General features: G+C 37.8%; 1 protein-coding gene across 1 annotated transcript; it reads left to right on the forward strand.

Moving 5' to 3' along the window:
- Window positions 1-18,664: 18,664 nt before the first annotated feature.
- LOC149191235 (zeatin O-glucosyltransferase-like) lies at window positions 18,665-20,990 on the forward strand. Its single transcript, XM_089413551.1, has one exon. It carries the CDS (start codon window positions 18,906-18,908, stop codon window positions 20,373-20,375), a length of 1,470 nt encoding a protein of 489 aa, XP_089269677.1. The 5' UTR covers window positions 18,665-18,905; the 3' UTR covers window positions 20,376-20,990.
- Window positions 20,991-21,753: the final 763 nt, after the last annotated feature.

Here is a 21,753-nt window from a genome sequence, read left to right on the forward strand (position 1 = left end):
CAATCTGCGAGAAGGACCATGAAACGCAACAATGCCCCTCTCTGCCTGGAATCAAAGCAGCACTGCAGTCAACTGAAGAAGAGGCTGAAGCAGTGTACCTGATGACACAGAGGAGGCAATGGCCGCAAAGACAAGGTATGAGCTCTAATACAACATTCAATCGTTGGAATAATAATCCTCCTTTTTACCCACCCATGAACCAAATGCAATACCCACCCTTCAATACAATGAACTTTCCACCTATGCAGCAACCCAATCTCCCTTTCCATGATCCTACTATATGGAATCCTTGGGCTCCCCAACAACCATACTTCAATCAATGGAATCCAAATTGGGCAGCCCAACAGATGCCATTTCCTCAACAACAACAATCTCTTTCCCTACCATCTAACACTCCTCCAAGTAATCAGGCAATTAGACCGCAGTTGCCTGTACAACCTAACCCTAATCCAAATAATAATAAAGCCCTGCAAGTAATTGACATTCACAATCAACCTGTCTCTCCCCTGCAATGTAATGATATCCATCTTCGCTCAGGGAGAATTGTCGAACCCATCATAGATGATATCACTGACTCTAACAAAGAAGAAGTTAGAAAAGAGAAATCACCTAACGACAAAATTGAAATAGCAGAATCAACACCCAATAATAATGAGCAAAGGATAGATCCACCCTTTCCTGAACGGCTAGCTCTCACAAAAACACTTGAACAACCTACCTTTAACCTTTTAGGAGAGTTACAGAATTTGTATGTTAAAATCCCATTATTGCAAGCATTAAGAGATGTGCCTATTTATGCTAGAACCATTAGAGACATTTGTATAAAGAAACCGGGAAGAAAGGCTAAGGATCCCCTCACAGTTCATGTGATGGGAGAATTAACTGCCTTAATGACCGAAAAAGATTATCCTGTGAAGTATGGTGATCCTGGTCACCCTACAGTAACAGTTCAGATCGGAAAAACCTTTATCTCTAAAGTTCTAGTAGACTTAGGAGCTGCAATAAATATAATGACACTCGAAACAACACAACTGCTTCAGTTGAAAAACTCAATTAGGGAAACTCCAACAATCTTAGAATTAGCTGACCGATCTACAATTAAACCCGAGGGGGTCATTGAAGATCTTATAATTTCTGTAGAATCCTGGAACTACCCGGCTGACTTTGTGGTACTACAGACTAAAACAAAGTTGGGGGGTCATCCATTGATTCTAGGGAGACCTTGGCTGGCTACAGCAGATGCTTTCATCAGCTGTAGGTCAGGATCAATGACCATATCCAACGGGCAGGAAACTAAACAGCTCACCCTCTATCCTCATGCCACACCCATGATCAATAGTGGCAATTCTGTATGGGTAGACTATGAGGATGAAGAAACCCAACCAATAATGACTATTGGACAAGCCTTGAATTTTAAGGACTCCACCGAAGATGAACTAATTAGCAGTTTTATTTCTGAACCTTCTTCGGTTAATCCTGAAATATTTAACCACTTCACTGCAATCCTAGAATCTGAATCCCAGCAAGATATGAAAGATGAAAACTTATGCCAGACAGCATTAGGCAACCCTTCCAAGAGTATAACAATTGAAATTGAACCTGGTAAAACACTAAATATAAATCCTGACTTGGCTGATAATGAAAAACAACAATTAATAAAGTTACTCCAAGCAAATAAAGAGGCATTTGCATGGGACTACTCAGACATGAAAGGGATCTCCCCTGAATTATGTACTCACCGTATTTATATTAAGGAGGGATCCCGGCCAGTCTGTCAACCCCAGCGAAGAATGAACCCTAACCTTAGAGAAATTGTGAAGGAGGAACTCCAAAAAATTTTAAATGCAGGATTTATATATCCAATATCTGATAGTGAGTGGGTTTCCCCACTCGTAATTGTACCAAAGAAGAATGGGAAATGGCGAGTATGTGTAGACTATAGATCATTAAATAAAGCAACCCAAAAAGATCATTTCCCTTTACCTTTTATTGATCAGGTATTGGATAACTTAGCAGGTAAGAAATTCTTCTCATTCTTGGATGGGTTTAGTGGATACAATCAAATTAGGATTGCACCCCAAGACCAGGACAAAACCACATTTACTAGCCCATGGGGAACCTTTGCTTACAGAGTACTTCGATTTGGGCTATGCAACGCTCCAGCAACATTCCAAAGAGCGGTGATAGGAATCTTTTCTGATATGTTAAATGATTCGTTAGAAATATTCATGGACGACTTCACTCCTTCTGGAGTGACCTTTGAAGATGCTCTGCAAAACCTTGAAAAAGTACTTAAGCGGTGCATAGAAGCACACCTTGCTTTAAGCACTGAAAAGTGCCATATGATGATGAATCAGGGTATTGTATTAGGTCATTTCATTTCATTTTTAGGAATTCAAGTCGACCCAGCTAAAATTCAGGTGATTCAGAACCTTCCTATCCCCAAAACACAAACTGAGGTGAGAAGTTTTTTAGGACATGCCAGATATTACAGAAGATTCATTAAGGATTTTTCTAAAATAGCTTCTCCTCTGTTTGTGTTATTAATGAAAAATGCTGAATTCAAGTGGACTGATGACTGCGAAAATGCATTCAATAAACTTAAACATCAGTTGTCCGCAGCTCCTATTTTGAGAGGACCTGATTGGGCATTACCCTTTCACATCTCCTCTGATGCCTCAGATACGGCAATTGGAGCTGTCCTGGGTCAGGAAGAAAACAATCTCCCCTATGCTATCTATTTCATTAGCAAAAACATGACACCAGCTGAGCTAAATTATACAGTGACTGAGAAAGAATTTTTAGCAGTTATTTATGCTATTAATAAATTTCGGCATTATATTACTGGCTATACTACCTTTGTGCATACTGATCACTCGGCCATTAAGTATTTAATGAATAAATCAATTACAAATGCTCGAGTTACCAGGTGGTTATTACTATTACAAGAATTTGATATCACAATTGTAGATAGGCCAGGAAAAGAAAACGTAGTTGCTGATTTTCTTTCTCGTTTAAAAACTGATGAAAATGCTCCAGTAGATGATTCTTTTCTTGATGAGTATTTATTTGCAGTATCTGCTCACTCACCTTGGTATGCAGACATTGCCAATTATTTAGTTGCAGGAAAACTACCATCACACCTATCACACAGGGAGAGAAGAAAGATCATCCAACAAAGTGCTAGGTACAGCTGGATAAGCGGGTGTCTGTTCCACACAGGAATAGATCAAGAAATCCGGAGATGCATTGGGGAAGATGAAATTTATGATGTGTTAAAAGCTTGTCACGATGGCCCTTGTGGAGGACATTTTGCAGACAAAAGGACAACACACAAGGTACTGAGAATGGGTTATTATTGGCCATCACTTTTTAAAGATGCTAGAAAATATGTGAAGGCCTGTGACAGCTGTCAAAGAATGGGTCAGCCTAACCATAGGGATGAAATGCCACTTAACCCCCAGGTAACTCTTGAACCTTTTGAGAAATGGGCATTAGATTTTATAGGTCCCATTAATCCTCCATCTAATCAAAGAGTCTACATATTAGTATGCACAGATTATATGACTAAATGGGTAGAGGCCAAAGCACTCATTAAAGCTAATGAAGAAGCAGTACTAACATTCTTATTTGAAGAAATCTTTGTTAGATTTGGACTACCCAGAGAATTAGTCACTGATGGAGGACCTCCTTTTAATTCTCATGGCTTCAAAGATACGCTCCAAAAATATCATATTAAGCATAAAATGACCACACCATACCACCCCCAAGCAAATGGGCAGGTGGAAAGTACCAACAAGGTCATAGAAGCCATCTTAACAAAAACGATAAAGGAGAATAGAAGAGATTGGTTTCAGAGATTGCCCGAGGCTCTATGGGCTTATAGAACCACTTGGAGGAATACAACAGGCTTTTCACCCTATGAATTAGTTTATGGAAAGAATGCTATTTTCCCTGTAGAGTTTGAAATTAAAACCTTAAGAACTGCCTTAGCTGTTAACCTTGATTTAACTGATGCACAGACAGCCAGGTTGCAGCAGCTTCAGGAATTGGATGAGAAAAGACTAGATGCCGTCCATCAAACAACTATGATACAACAACAAAGAAGCAGATGGCATGACAGAACCATCAGGCAAAAGCAGTTCCAGAAAGGTAACTGGGCTTTACTTTATGACTCCCGTTTCGAGAATTTTCAAGGGAAGTTAAGAACAAGGTGGTTGGGACCGTATGAAGTGGATGCTGTTTTTCCAAATGGAACAGTCAGACTGTTAACAATTGATGGGGACAGAACACCACTGTTAGTCAATGGCTACCGACTTCGGTTATATCAGCGGCCGGTTTCCAAAGAGGATTTTAAAGCCACTTGCATGGCAATAAAACAGTATTCTTTTCCAGGGGAACTTGCTGACCCTCAAAGCACTTGAATTTTTATTATTTATGTAATTTTCTTAGGTTAGATATTCTTGTCTTTTTAGAAACTAATAAATTCTGCCAAGGATTGCGATATTACATTTCAGTATTTTGCAGGTGTTAGCTGGGAAGTAGCTGAGAACAAAAAGTCTCAAAGGAATTACTGTGTGGATCCGGAATCCCTGTTGCTGCAACACCATTTCCCATTGCTGCAACACCATCCCCGTTGCTGCAACACCATTTCCCATTGCTGCAACACCATTCCTGTTGCTACAACACCATTTCCCGTTGCTGCAACACCATCCCCATTGCTACAACACCATTTCCCGTTGCTGCAACACCATTCCTGTTGCTGCAACACCATTTCCCGTTGCTGCAACACCATCCCCGTTGCTGCAACACCATTTCCCGTTGCTGCAACACCATCCCTGTTGCTGCAACACCATTTCCCGTTGCTGCAACACCATCCCTATTGCTGCAACACCATTTTTCGTTGCTGCAACACTAGTTCCACCACTCCGGCACATTCCCCGTTTCACAAACGTCTTTTTCCCAATCCCTGTTGCCCCAGCGGTAATTTTCCGTTGCTGCAACACCCATCCCGGTGCCACGATATTGCTTCCCGATCACGAAATATCCTTCCCAGCAAAATTCCCTCACGTACGAAAACCCCTGTCCTACCACTTCAGCCCCAAAATAACAAATCTTGATAAAATATACCACTTCTTGTGATGACTACAGCACCCTACCATCACTTCCCGTCATTATCATTTCAAATCACCCATATTCCCATGCTTTCAGATCCGCGGTAATTATTATAATCTGGCAGAAGACAAGAAAAGACTTTTTGACGTAGCGATCAAAAAGGTAAAATACGAAGGTACGCACGTTTATGAATGAGCATTAAATAATAGATAACGCGGAGAAAGTTGATAGGACCATCAAATGATTGCATTCCCAATCATATCATTTACACGTAGGAGGGGGGGATTACCAAAGAAATTCTCATAATGACATACCATGCCAACTGCCGCCACCCTTAATTCTCCTGGTAGTATGTAAAAGCCACGACATGTTACCATTTGCGATGTTATACTCTGAGTTGAAATCGGTAGCTCGGCTCTGAATTCTGAAGATTCACCGAGACAACAGCCATGGGAGGAACCCTCATTACACATGAACCTGGCACGACAGCAGTCCTGGAACTCTTTCCGGAAATTTACCAAATTTTCTTGCAAGCTGGATGGATAGAGTATTTCAGGAGACTTCCGGACTTTGACGAGCAGCAAGTCTTGGAATTCGCATGCAACTTGACAGAAGGATTCTCTGTCGTCCAAGGAATTCAAGTTCCAGTCACGGAGGAAATCATAGCCGAAGTCACCGGACTACCAGCCAGTGGCACACGGTGGTTCAGCAGAAAGCACCTGATTCTGAATGCACAGCAGGATTTTCTCCGACCAGGCGAGGAAGTAGAGACCAAGGGCAGAGGCGTAGCACTTCGGTCGTTACCTCAACCATGGCCAAAAGTCGCTGAATTCGTCAAGCAATATCTGACGTGCGAAGGTCGCTACCAGGTAATTTACCAGCACGACTTCGTCCTGTTAAATCACTTAAGAAATGGTCAATTATTAAACATGCCATATTATTTGCTGGGTTGTCTCAAAAATATGTCACGATATGCTATGAAAGCGAAGCATCCAGTTCTTTCCTTAAAACATCATCGCTTAGCCCAATTGCTGATTAACAGAGCCCTCGCTCTAAACAACCCTCCACCCCCCATTAATCCCCATCCGGAGGAAGGAATTCCACAGCCGGAGCATGAAAGTCCTCACCAAGAAGAGGAAACTCTTCGTCAAGCTGAGGACACACCTCAGCAAGACGAAGAACTTTCTCAGCAAATGGACGACATGCCTGAACAAATCCCTTTGGAAAACCCTCAGCAAGCAGAACATATTCCCGAACAACCCCAGCAAACACCCCTGCACGTTACTGAGAATGAACAAGCAGCAGCAGAATTAACCACATCTCCCAAAAGAACCAATCCTTCCGCTCCCATACTCAGTATTTCTACTGATGATTCCGACGATAATATCCCAATTACTCAGCTTAAACGAAAAATGCAACAGGAAAAGAAAACCCCAGCAAAAAGAAGAAGAACTAGGGTTTCAACCAAAGCACCTACTACTCCGACTACTGTCCCTACCTTAAAAGCTAGTAGGAAGAGAAAAATGCCTCAATTCCCTGCTTCTCTACCAAAACGAAAATCGGTAGTAGTTGAATCTCCCAATTCCTCCAGTTCACCGCCCATCGCTTTAAGAATCCACACTCCAGCCACTCCTCGAAACTCCTCTCCCTCACCCACAGAGGCTGAGATGCAGAGTGTTCATAGCTTCGTGACATCATATCTTAAGACAGCTGATACACAAGAACCAGCTACCGACACCTAGAGTGATAGTGACCAAGTGGCTGCAACACAAGAAACAGCCACTACCCCAGGTGACACACAAGAACCACTTGTGGGGAATACTGATCAAATTGACGAAGCACAACCTCTGCCTCCACTGGAATCTACTGTCCCACAGGATCAGCCTACCATACCTGCCCTACAGGAAGAAATTGAGTTTCTGAAATCTCAGATTCAGGACTATCAGGAAGAGATAATAAGGGTTAAGGAAGTATACCAGAAAGAATTCAGCCTGCATGTTTTAGCACGAGTAGCGTCTGCAGCAGAGAAAAGTAAAGATAACGAATATATGTGTACAAATTGTGGTGAAATATATACTCAGGCAGGATATAAGGTAGTAGAAGAACCAATGAAGGAAGCCTCCGCTGCTGTAGATGAAACAAAAGAGCCTGCTGATGCACAAATAGAAATCCCACAATCCTCTGCTGAGACAGAAAAACCTGTTGACACACAAGAACCAACAGGTTCTTTAGAAGAAATGCAGGCAGAAAAACCTGTTGACACACAAGAACCAACAGGATCTTCAGAAGAAGTGCAGACAGACAGACCTGTTGTTACACAAGAACCAACAGGATCTTCAGAAGAAGTGCAGACAGAAAGACCTGTTGCTACACAAGAACCAACAGGATCTTCAGAAGAAGTGCAGACAGAAAGACCTGTTGCCACACAAGAACCAACAGGCTCTCCAGAGAAGATGCAGGACCAAGATCAAGGACTTACTGACACACAAGAACCAGTAAGTTCACCTGAAACTGCACAAGATCAAGGACTTACTGACACACAAGAACCAGTAAGTTCGCCTGAAACTGCACAAGATCAAGAGCTTATTGACACACAAGAACCAGTAAGTTCTCCAGAGACTGCACAGGAACAAACAGAGGAGCTTGCTGACACTATGCAGGAAGAAAAGAAAGAGGAGAATAAGGATTCACCCCGGCCTACCCAATTTGCTATGGAAGAAGAAGCCACACAAGAACCAGGAAATGAAGAAGGAAACACATAATCATCCCAGCCCACTGAAAGTGTTATGGAACAAGAAGAAGACGAAGAAAAAGGGACAGATTCACCCTGGCCCACCCAAATCACCATGGAGCAAAATGAATTAGTACAACAGGAGGAAGAGATTCTAGTCAGAAATGAAGAGAAAGATGCTGGATCATCCCAGCCCACTCCAACAGAGCAGATTATCCTGGTTGATGCCTGTATACAAACAGAGCTCCCCACTGTTAGTGATGCATGCACACAAACAGAGAGTTTTCAGGCATTAAAAGGAAAGTGGTGGAGAGATTATCAGCAGTCTCAAGGCAAAGCATTCGAACAACAAAAGGGGACCTGGTTTGATCATGCTTATAAGAACTGGGAAGCACTGGAGCAGTGTAGGGCCCAGTATAAAGAAATCAAGGAACTGAAAGCCAGATTGTCCCAGATGTTTGACTTATGTCAAAGAATGCTTGCCACAAGAAAACCCTCTTTTAATTATGCTACATTTTTGAGGGAAAGACTTGCATTTATACAGCTGAAGGCTGTCAAAGAGGGGAGGCCTTATCAAGTGGTCACAGCAGAGCAGTTTATGCAGACCTTTGCAGAGGCACCTAAAAACGATCAAAACCTGCTATGTGAACTATACCTCCATAATGAGGCCGTGTCTGAAGAAAGGAGCATGAATATGATACCTGTAGTCGGCGACATACAGCTGAGAGCCTTTATCTCCTTTTTGGCTAATCAACTTACCTGGCAGAACGCCTTTGTCTCAGCTCACCATAACGAACAGAATTGTCTTCTGTGGATTCGAGCTGAACCACAGAACGCTGCCACTTTCATTGCACAACACCTAAAAATGGTAAGTGACCCTGATATGAAGGATCATGTCATGAAACTGCAAACAGAGGTCCTAACAGACTGTCAGCGTTATGTAAAGACTAAAGCATCCTTGGCTGTTAAAGCAAATAAACTGTTTTGGGAAAACTGCCCCACAGAAAGGCAGGAATATCACCCATATAACCCATCAAATCTGCAAGTAGCACTCTCAAGGGTACCTCAGTATGTTAAATGCATGCAGCGTTGTGCTGAAAATTGGATGGGTTACAAATTTAAATTTCCACTTTTATGGTTGTCTGGTGAACAGTATAAGGGCCAGTTTGGACTATCTAACAGGGAAGAAGCAGCAGCATGGAAGCATATACAAACTGTTTGTGGGTTCAGGGAGAAGTTTGATGCCACTCCCTACAGCTATTGTCTTAGTAATCTACATTGTTCGTCCCAGTTCTCCGACTCAGACTCAGAGTAGCCATTGCATGGGGACATGCAATCTCTTCAGTTGGGGGGGATGTTGGGACTCAGAATTGACCTATTTTGACCTTATCTTTTTGCCGTATTATTATCCTTTTGCAGTCATAGGTTGAAAGCTTTTGATTTTATAATGACATAATTACCCCAAGGTACGAAGTAACTTCCCGCATATCTATGTTTAATTGTTCATTGCATATTCGTGAATATCTTTATATTTATCCTTGGAAAAGCTGACTAAACTGTCAAGTAATTGTCTTAAGCTTGCAGGAATTATAATGTATAGTTGCTGTAACACCAGAAACAGCAACTACGCAGTTGCTGCAACACCAGAAAACAGCAACTACGCAGTTGCTGCAACATCAGAAGCAGCAACTCCGCAGTTGCTACAGTCAGCAACAGCAATCATCTAAAGCAAGCTATTTTGCAACAGCCGCGAATAACAGATGGCAACTATTTAAAGAACCCTGACGCGGCATAATCAAGCGGATGTCTAAAGCAAGAAGAACACAGTCAGCATTGTCTAAATCAGGAACAGCATGGGGAAGCGGCAAAGGAATGTGAAGATCCCGAGAAGACGGTCGAAGTCAGTTACCAACTGTGTAACAGCCAGAACCCAAGAAAGAACATATTATCATACTGTTGTAACAACGTTCTGTAATTCTTATTTTTGATAGAATGGGTTAACTGAATGAACTGTAATACTCTATTGTAATAGATGTCTCCTCTATAAAGAGGAGACATCTACATGAGAAAGGGGATGAGTCAGTGTTTATAGTCAGTCTGTAAAGTGAGATTTTGAGAACTTCAGCAAGTCTGAACTTTACTGTATTTGAATCCTTCTGGCAGATGAATATAAAATTGTTTTGAGCACTTAATCCAGTCTTCGTGTTCCTGGGGAATCTTGTGAGAGGGACTGGGCCCACCTTCCTCACAAGATTCACCCATTTACTTTCTTGTCAAAGTGTGTAAGTGTGTGATAGTTTCTTTCTGGTACTCTGTTTGGATTTTATAGCATTACCTCTGGTATTTCCGTTTTGCTAGTACTCTGTTTCATTAATTACTTGAGTCTGTTTCTCACCGGTGAATTAGAGTGCAGTGTGCATTAGCAATCTGATTACAGGGGCAGGTGCTGAACGTCCCCACCTGGAGGATAGGGTCCTGATCCTCTGCCAACAGAGCATCCATCACTTTGCTTTCAGATTTGTAGTTTTAATTAATTGCTTTTATTTCAATAGTACTGTAATGACTTAGCGTAAGGATTACGTATACTACAGCTTTTCAATGCTTATAGAATTTAAGTACATACAGTACGCAGTAGCCTTTGGAATAAAAAGACTTTCCCTGGTTGACAATTAATGTGGTACTTGAATGTTTAATTCATAAACAATTCAACTAGCCAACACTACTCTTCCTTGCTTTCTCCTTCCTTTCTCTTTCCTTCTCTGCCTTTCTTGATCCAATGTCAAAGTTCTCCAAGAAAAATTGGTGTCCAAGAATGAGAGAGAGAGAGAGAGAATAATGAGAGAGCTCCAAAATTGAACTGACAAAAGGTATCAATTGATCCTCATAAGCCTTTTTATCAATTAGGCCTCTATTTTCTTCATTTTCCAATTATTTTCCTTCATTTTCATCTTCACCTGAAACACGTGACCTTTCACCTTCCTTTTCTCCTAAGTTCCATTATTTTCATAAATAAATGTGCCAAAAATATCATTTTGTTGTTCCAAAGCCTTAGTCATTTCATTTGCCAGTTTCGTTAGCCATAATAAACCAATGAACACCCACACGAGGATGTTTTTGCCCCACATTCAACTTGGAATAAATGTCCCATCAACCATGGTTATTATTTTTCCTTTATTAACTTTTATCACATGGAATTTTCACAGGTTGTTACAATAAATATAAGATATGTGATTGATGCACTAGATACAAAATGTAAATTTAAATGATAGATCTGAAAAATACTGTAAAATAAATTCACACAACCAAAATTAACAATAGATTTACGTAGAAAACCTTAGTGGGAAAAAATACGAGGAACGATCTATAAAATTTATATTAAATAAAACCTACAACCATTCACTCCAATCCAATCTTCTGCCTCACTCCACACATTATGTCTAACCATGAGTACATATAAATAATTTCTCATAGAATAATCTAGAGAAATATTATTGGCACAATATCATGTGCTAAGAAAACCATGGGTCCAAAATCACTAACTCAAAACCACAACTATATATTTTTTAGAGAAGCTTCAAGAAGTCATAATATGACATTATGCTTTTATTTTATTTAATTGGTTTCACACATAACAAATGAGTCACAGGGGAAGAGGTTGAGAATGTGATCAAACAAGTGATGGCAATGATAAAAAGGTAATGGAAAGGAGGAAGAGAATCAGGGAACTCAGAGATGCTTCTCAAAGGAGTTTGAGAAAGTGATCAAAAGAATGATGGGGGATGATAAAGCGGAAATTGAAAGGGGGAAGAGAACTAAGGAACTCAGAGATGTCACTAGAACTGTTGTTGTAGAGGGAGGATCATTATGGAATGAACTGGAGTCTTTTATCGATCATTTTACATCAATCATGGATGAGCAAAATTCATCTATCATTTCGGCCAACTTTCACAGTTAGTGAACATGCCTAGAAAGATTTGAAAATGGAGTGTTGTAATGATTTATGCGCTAATATATCTTGTGCGCTTCAATTTATTTCGTCATAGTGTATGATGTATGAGATTCATACCAGATGTAAGCTCAATCTCATGAAATAAAGCAAATAAGTTAAAAAAAATCTTTTTAAAGTTGAATGAAGGATTTATCTACCAAAAAAAACTTATTCAACTCCTACTTTAAGGAATAAACGAAGTGTAACCAATGAAGAAGAGTGCCCTCTAGAGCTTTGATCTGGGGCCAATTTTAACACATTGTAGTTTTGGGTTATTTGAGGATTTAAATCATAAATTCATGGGTTATAGCCAGAATCTACATGAAGTTTATTGACACCATTTTCTCCCTGTTACAATCCAGTTTCAGGGTTTTTTCTACACCTAATTCCTATAAGTTTCATTTAAAACTATATATTGCAAAACATCACCAAGATTCCTATAATATTGCAAAACATCACTACGCCGTATAAAGCTATATATTGAAAATAATCACTATTCATTGATTAGGTTTAGTTTATTTCATTTACTTTAAGAGATTGGATACAACATATCTATGTATCAAAGTTCAAACCCCCTGATATGTTTTATTTTAAGAGATTGCAAACACCCTATGTGTCCATAATCAAACCTCAAACCCTCTAAGAACTCTGTTTTATTTTTCACCCACAATATCAAAATCTACTTCCATGGATATAATTTGAAAGACTTGCATACATGCCACACACACAAAATGCACACTAATATGTCCATAATTAGGACCTGGTTAGCCGAATATTTCACTAATGACAATATGATTATGCTTTAGAGAGGCAAAGAGGGGATGTCTACTGAGATCACAATTTTGTTTAGATGGAAAATTGGTTAGAAAATTTTCAAAAAATATAGCTATTAGAGTGTTTGAATTCCTTTTTTCGTGGTGAAAATAAATTGAGCACAATCAAAGACACCCTTTAAAATACCTAAAATCCTAAATCTTACCCCATTAAAATACCTAAATCCTCATGGTTGACATCTATAACTTGGATTTCCAAAACAAATTTTGTCAAAATCTTACTTTCTGGACATAATTGTCACCTCATAGGACTAAGATATTATGACGCATTAAACTTTATAAATTATTCATTAAGTATACCAAATCATAGGACTAAGATATTATGACGCATTAAACTTTATAAATTATTCATTAAGTATACCAAAATCTTATTACAGGGTGTTTTTTAAATGATTTTTTTTTTAACTTTGATTACATGTCCAAATTGACTACATCTAAGTTGTTTTTAATCCTTTAAATGTACACACAGAGTGAAAGGTACTACGACAAAATTGGCAGGACGTGAAATGTCTTCAGCGCTTAACTGATTTCTTTGGTAAGAAGCAACACTCTCGTCATTTGAAAAGAGGAATATATATAATTTCAAGAAAATGCTTATTCCTATTTAATGTAAACTATCAATTTCACAGGTCATAAAAGTCACTATCAGCTTCATCTCATCTCACTGCGTTTTGTGAACTCCAACATTCTCATCTTATTTAGAGGATTTAAAAATTAAGATAGGCTACGAAGGTTTTTTTTCTAGTCCATTGCTTGTGTTTTATATGTTATAAAGGTATTAAAAGTATCCATTTCACAGGTCATAAAAATCACTATAAGTTCCATCCCATCTCATCTCATGGGGCCTTGTGAACATTAAAAATCTCATCTCTTTTAAAGGATTAAAAATTAAGATAGGCTGCTAAGATTTTAGCAGGTAGTTTATTGCTTGTGTTTTATATGTTTTATATGTTGTAAAGGTATTAACCAGGGAAGTTGTATACAATAAGTCCCTGCCTGCAGTGGGGCTTCTTTTTTCGCTGGGAGAAAAGAAGAGCAGGAAAAAAAATGTCTGGGAGTTTTGTTATTTTGTTAGCGTTCAATGAAAGTGAGGAGGAGCAGAGCCTGAGGCAAAGCGAGCAATAGCCTGCTAGAAGCTCATCATAGTGACACTGGCGCAACCCTATATTTCTTCCCTTCAAATATTCTCTAAACCCTTCTCCCAAAACCCATCTGCCCCGTCCTTCACGTGGATCAGGTGACTTGGTAATAGATTATGTTGTTGGTCTTGACTCAATTTCCTAAGTTAACCCAACAACATTAGTGATAGAGCCGCGTTATGAGCTCGCATAGCCCGCTGATATGAATTGTCATGATGAGAGTAGCCCAACCATTCCAACCGTATTAGCCATCACCTCATCTCGCTTCAGTGATTTTTGAGCTAATCATCTAGTTTTATAATACTTTTCTGGGCTGAATTAGCATTAGTTGAATTGCTCTATCGTTCTTGGATTTTCTACTCAGTAAGAAGATAACGAGGTTGCCTACATATTGTCTTTACTTATATGTGGGGTTCTCACAAAACCTGCTAAGGATAATTTTTCTTTACTCATGGGTGGGGCTCTCATAAAATCGGCTGAGCATAAGTATAATTTGTCTTTACTTATGGGTGGGCCTCTCCTAAAACCTGTTAAGAATAATTATAGTGAGATGGGTTGTACGCCGCCGTAAAATAATAACATCATTTCATGTTTCACCTAAGATTCCTCGGCTCTACAGAGAACATACTTGAATTCATGAATTCATATAAGAATAATTCATGAATTTATATAAGAACCAGTGAGAAGGAAAGGAAGATATCTCTAGTGTTTTACTTACTAGCTGTTGTGTATTTTGAAGTAGTGAGGCTAGTTGTGCAAACATCAATCACTCTTTAAAATTTCAAGTAAAGATTTTTGAAGGATTTAGTGCAAATTTACTATACAGTATAAAATATAATGTGTAGTTTTTCATTTTTTAAGTTGTATGTTTTAATGATATATAGAGTGCATAAATTAAATTTATAAAACCAAAAAAAAATTTATTGGATTTTGAAAAAAATATATATACTTAAAAAAAGATCGAATTATAAATTAACAATAATTTTTTGTCTTAATAAATTTATACAATATATATATATACTTATTTTTAAATAATATATAATATATATATAGTTGACATTAAAATATATTAAATATAATGTGCATGGAACGCACATTATAATTATTTTTTGTTATTAATATATTTTTAAGTATATATCAATCTATCTTGTATATAATATGGACTTAACATGAGTCAACTAGTACATATCCATCTTAATTATGGATATATAATATATAAGTGTTTTCATTGGATGTAAAACAAGATTTTGAGTGTAGAAATCCATTGTGGAGATAAAAATAATTCTCAAATGTGTTTTTCGCAAGCATAATCCTTTTGCATAATTTTGATGAAATTCATCACAGAACATTGGCGACAACATCTCAAAAGATTATCAATTTTCTATTGAATATTATGGCTAACCCCAACTTGGACTCTTATCAAATTAACAAATAAATATTTTCTGATAAAATGGTCTATTATTTTCATTTTCTTATGGCTCAAAAATGAAAAATATATAAAAAAAACGGTAATATTGTATAACAAAACTTTATCTATTTTATAAACAAAATCAAATCTCATATGACTATATAATGTTATTAATCATATTTTCTAATTTTCTTCTATTATATTTTATGATTATATCACATTAAACATATCACTACATTTTTTAATGAGCGGAGATGCTCATGCTACAATTCAATATAAGAGAAATGTGTAAGTATGTTCGTGTGTCCTTTTTAAAATAAAATAAAAATTATTTAAATAAAAATAATAATATACAATAAAAAACAAAAATTAATATAGGTGTTTGGTTTGTTAATTAAAAGTATTATAAAACATCAATAATCTCACTTTCAATGGCCATACTAAGGAGAAGTGGTAAAAATATTTTCACTCACTTTCAACCACAAATAAAATATATAAAAAATATGTGTTTGGTTTGTTTAATTAGAAGAATAATAAAACATCAATAATGTCACTCTGAGGGTCTATATCAAATGAGAAGTAGTAAAACTACTTCATGCTCCTTCTCAACCATAAATAAAATATTTCAATGTACACACCAGGCAACATAATCTTATATCAACATTGTACAAAAATAAAATAGTTAAAGTTAAAAGAGAACTATATATACATTATATAAAGCATTTGGGAAAAAAATAAAAAATAGTTAAAACATTTTAAGGAGTCTCACTATTTTAAGTCAAGTAAATTTTGATTCATTTTATACATTCGAAAATGAAAAATTACAAGCTCTCTCTCCCTCTCTACTATATATATATATATATATATATATATATATATTAGGATCAAATCTAATGATCTACACATATTTTATTCAAATTTAGCACTCTAAAACAAGTTTTCAAGTATAGAGATTTGATCCCTCTAGGCTCTTGCTAGATACGTGGTTAAGTATAGATCCATCTTAACCCACTATTCTGGCAAGAGCTTAGAGGGATCAAATCTCTTGAGGTGAAAACTTCTTTTAGAGTGTAGAATTGGAATAAAATGTTTGAACCTCTACAAATTTGATCCATTATATATATATATATATAGAGAGAAAAACAACACTTGTAGTTTTCATTATTTATGTTGCATTATTCCTGTTAGTGTTTGGAATTTATGAAGCATTGAATTAACAAAATTGAATTTAATTAGCTACCAATTTTGCATGTTTGCAAGAGCTGAAAACATCAACATTGCATCCAAAAATAGCACAAAATACAGTGGATACGCAAAAGAGGCAAGGAGTTGCCCACTCATTGCTCCATAATGTAAATGGTGTACCATACTGCTCTTTGCTATCACTCAAGAAGGTGGAATGACGGTCAAAATAGCTAAACTATACCTGTAAACAAGGTTACCTTCTTTTAAACACAAGGGATTGACCAGAACAAAGGCCACAAAGGCCACACGGAGACCAGATCGTGGGAAAATGGGCCTATATATTTTGTAACTTAACTTTTAATGTTGTGAAGTAATGCTAGAGTAAAAGCTAACATTACTTGATTATAAAAAACAATTTAATTTTTTGATACATTATGTTTGTCTCTGGAAAACGCCAAATAAAATCTCAACACTTTGATTGGTTTACCAAACTTAATCTCCATATTTAATAGGCTCAACAAAAACTGGTTTACACCATATACGAAAAGACTTTGGTTAAAGCATTTTTAATTATTATAAACCGCTAATATTCTAACACCTACCTATGGCATATGGCAGGGACTAATAAAGAGCTCAGGGAGGAAGGGCATAAGAACCAAACAACTCGGGCAACCAAGAGCATTATGGCAATCGTATGGTCTGAAGCATATCATGAAATTGGGCTTGGAACGTTAGGGCAATCAATCATCGAGAATGTAACCCATGAAATTGGGCATTCAACGTTAAGACAATCAATTATCAGCCAGCTAAACCAGGGTTGTAACCAAGTGTTATAAAGGCCATTGTGGTTTGAACTTTGATTCTCCTCCTCCGTACTTTATCAAAGGTACAAATGACACTCTAGATTGTCGGTATATAGAGTTTTGTTGGCCGGAATTTACTTGGTCTTCTATAGTAGGTAGGTGAAACTACCTGTCAAATAACTTTAAAACATAAGGAGGATATACATTTATTTATCTGGCGCACTAAATCTTTCGGTAGGCAATAAGTGCAGCTAAGGTGGAATAAGGTGGAAAATCTAGTATACAGAGACAAGTTGATAGAGGAAGTACAGAAATTGGATTTTACCGCCGACATAATATGATACTGAACCATGATTAAGCACGTTTTCATAGCTTCCCTTCTCTATGGGGCACTCGTCTAGTCAATTCACCTAACCTTCTCTAGTCAGTTCAACGAACCTTCTCTCGAAGACTAAGCGTGACACTTTACGCTAAATTACTTTAAAAATGTAAGATACAGCAGCATTAAATTAGATTGATAAAAATAAAATGACATAGTATTTAGTTTTGTGGTAAAATTTTCACCGTTTGAAGTCAATTGTGGAGATAAAAAATGTTCTGGTCAGTTGTGTTTTTCGTGAGCATAATCATTGCTCACAATTTTGGTGATCTTTGTAGAAGGCTGGTGGCAATATCTTACAAGATCATGATTTTTTATTAAGTATAATGAGTAATCCCAACGTAAACTTAATTAAATTAAGAAATAAATAAATAGTCTATTCATAAATAAATAAAATATTTTTATGTTATTTATTACTTACCAATACAAAACATATCAAAAGTTATCATAATATTGTATAATAAATTTTATCTGATTTATAAACGAATATCAATTTAATATAATAATATATTATATAATATTATTAATCATATTTTCCGATTTGAAAATGAAAAAGTATATTCTATCATCATTAAAAGATTTATATTGAAAAAAAGCACTTATTCTTGTTGAAACCCTTTGTCACCATCCTCAAGTTTTTATCTATCTAAAACTTTCTTCTATATATACCTTCTAATAGAGAGAGTGAGATACAATCTTTTCAGAAATGGATCTCTGAGGTTGAATTAAAGAGCTCACTGCGTGCTTACCAAAGCTTAATATTTGGGCTATATATATGTAGATGCAATAGATGGCGTGACCTCTAATTTTGCTTCTATGTATATGCCCTTAAAGAAATAACGGAGAACCTAAAATAAGAAATCAAAGGAAAATTCTAGAAAGATAAGATGTGGTTAAAATTCTAGAAATAAACGGGTAGACGCAGAAGTTGATGGGAGAAGAGATTAAAAAACCGTACGAGTCGTCCAAAAAAATTCCAAAAAATTCCAACATGTTAGACTATCTCATAAATAAATTATTTATTCTAAATTCATTTATTTTAATTATCAATTTTAAAAAGTATACTTAGGGTTTGGAACCCCATCGAGGTTCGTTATGACCATTAGGGTTTGGAACCCCATCGAGGGTCGTTATGACCATTATTATTTCAATATGAAATGCGTTGACAGTTAGACGTCAACACCAAACAATCAAAGATACATGAGACCAGGGTAGACTTGTGGCAGGGGTTTGCAAGCACGGCTACAAGTTCTACGAGCTGTAGATTCGTAAACCAAACTCGGCTTCTTGTAGGTTGCAACAATTTGTTCGTCTGACATATTTCATGGATTCCACTGGTTCGCGGTCTCCTTTAGACGCAAGAACACCGGCGATACTGGTGGTAATGGTGCCATTGCCAGCACAGGGACACTTAAATCAACTGCTTCATCTTTCAAGGGCAATCGCCGCGCGAGGACTAAATGTCGTCTATGTCACTACTCCTACTCACGTCCAACAGGCACGGCGTCGCGTTCAGGGATGGAATCCTGATCATTTTGCCATTCGCTTCCAGGAATTGCCCATGCCTTCCATGTCAGATTCGCAGCCCGCTCTTGAAAAGGACCATGCGTTTCCCATGCATTTGATTCCTCTGATCGAAGCTTCAGAACATCTCCGAGAGCCTTTCGATCGTCTGTTACAGAACCTCTGCTTCTCCAATTCGAATAGAATTGTAATCGTGCATGACCCGATTCTCGGGTGGGTTCAGACGGTGGCGGCCAAATATGGAGCCCCTGCCTATGTTTTCAATTGCTTCAGTGCCTATAACTCCACAATAAGCGAGAAGGGGATTGGAATTCCGGAATGCGTTGTATCACAAAAACGGTTGCAGCCTGAGAGAATTATTAGTTTCAAGTCCCGCCTGCGAGCAGAATGTCTACCACTCGCGACAGGACATCTTGTGAACAGCTTTCGAGGTCTAGAACCTCGATTCCTGAAGGACTTACAGGAAACATACGAAGATCATTACGGTAAGAAACCTTTATGGGCCGTCGGTCCTCTTCTTCCTCAATCAATTTGGACGGCTAAGAAGGGTGATTCAGATGTTGGAGGTTGCTTGACATGGCTGGACAGCCAAGCTCCGGCTTCGGTCGTTTATGTTTCTTTTGGTACAACTTGTTCTCTTTCGCGTCAACAAATCCAGGAATTGGCTCGAGGGCTGGAGGCGAGCCAACAGCCCTTCCTTTGGGTACTTAAGATTGCAGATGAAGCTCCTTCAACCGCGTTGGATCAAGCGCAGATGGACTGGATCAGGGAGCTGCTTCCGGAAGGGTACGAGGCCCGAATCGCAGGACGCGCCTTCCTGGCGAGAGACTGGGCGCCTCAGCTTGATGTGTTATCGCATGAATCCACCGGAGCTTTCGTAACGCATTGCGGGTGGAATTCGACATTGGAGAGCATCAGCACGGGCGTTCCCATGGTAGCTTGGCCGCAACATTCGGACCAATTTGCCAACTCGGTATTGGTGGCGAAGGAGTTGAAGGTGGGCGTCGAAGTGAAGAAGTGGACAAAGGCAGACGAGAATGAGTTAGTCACAGCAGAAGAGGTTGAGAAAGCGATCAGACGAGTGATGGGGAATGATGAAGAGGCAATGGAAATGAGAAAGAGAGCCAAGGAACTCAGAGATGCTGCTGGAAGTGCCGTCGCAGAGGGAGGGTCGTCGTGGAATGAGCTGCAGTCGTTTATCGATCATTTTACATCAATTCTGAACGGGAGAAATCCAACTACGATTTCGGCCAACTCTCACAGTCAGTGAACAGGCCTGCCAAGGTTTGAAGTTGCAATCCCGCAATATTTTATGCGCTGAGATATCTCGCGCGCTTCAATTTATTACGTTACAGTTTATAATGTATGAGATTCATACCAGATGTCAGCTCAATCTCAGGAAATATGACCAATGAGTGAAATAAAATTTTCTTTTTTAAAGAAGTATTGATCTACCAACAAAAACGTATTCAACTACTGCTCTAACGGATAAACAAAGTGTAACCAGGGAAAAGGACAGCCCTCCGGAGCTTTGATCTGGGGCCAATTTCAATAGTTTTGGGTCACAGGAAAATTTCAGTCATAAATCGATGGGTTATAACGAGAATCTACAATGAAGTTTATTGACACCATTTTCTGCATGTTACAATCCAATTCCACGGTCTCTAGTACGCCTAATTCCTGTAAGTTTCGCTTATAGCTGTTTATTGCAAAACATCACCAAGCTTCCTATAATATTGCAAAACAGCACTAAGCTGTATAAAGCTATATATTACAAAGCATCACTATTCGCTGATTAGGTTTAATTTATTTCATTTATTTTAAGAGATTGCATACAGCATCTCCATGTATCAAAGTTCAAACCCTCTAATATGTTTTATCTTAAGAGATAGCATACACTCCCCTCTGTCCATGAATAAAACTTCAAACCCTCTAAGAATTATGTATTATTTTTGGCCTAGCTTATTTTCACAAAATCAAAATCTGCTTGCATGGATATAATTTCAAAGACTTTCATACATAATGCACATTAATATGTCCATAACGAGGGCCTGGTTAGCTGAATATTTCACTAACTACAATATGATTATGGTTTATTGAGGCAAATAGGCATTATCTATTTAGGCCACAATTTTGTTTAGATGATAAATTTGTGAGAAAATTTTCAAAATATTTGATTGATGGAGTGTTTGAATCACCTTTTTTACAGTGAAAATAGATTCAATATTATTAGGAACACTTTTAAAGCACATAAAATCTTGAAACTCGACAATTATAATTTAGATTTTCAAAAAATTTAAACAATTTTTTTTTTAAATCTTACTTTTCTGAACAAAATTGTCACCTCATTCAACTACTCTTTCTGCAGCAAAATTGACGGGATGTGAAATGTCTTAAATCCTTAACTGCTTTGAAAAGAAGAATATATATAATTTCAAGAAAACGCTTATTCCTTTTTACAGTAAAATATTGAGTTCACAAATCATAAAAATCTGTGTCAGTTTCATCTCATCTCACCGCGCATTGTGAACTTTAACATTCTCATCTCGTGAACTTTAACATTCACATCTCGTTTAGAGGATTAAAGAATTAAGACAGGCTACCAAGTTTTCTTACAATGCAGTTCATTGCTTGTGTTTTATATGTTA

The sequence above is a fragment of the Pinus tabuliformis genome, chromosome 3_1 (genome assembly GCF_031772625.1).
Source record: "Pinus tabuliformis cultivar Carrire ecotype Pingquan chromosome 3_1, CPIR1, whole genome shotgun sequence".
NCBI lineage: Eukaryota > Viridiplantae > Streptophyta > Pinopsida > Pinales > Pinaceae > Pinus > Pinus tabuliformis.

Bases quoted from the DNA above. Each gene is read 5' to 3' on its own strand.
- LOC149191235 (XM_089413551.1), top strand. From the start codon at position 18,906: ATGGATTCCACTGGTTCGCGGTCTCCTTTAGACGCAAGAACACCGGCG.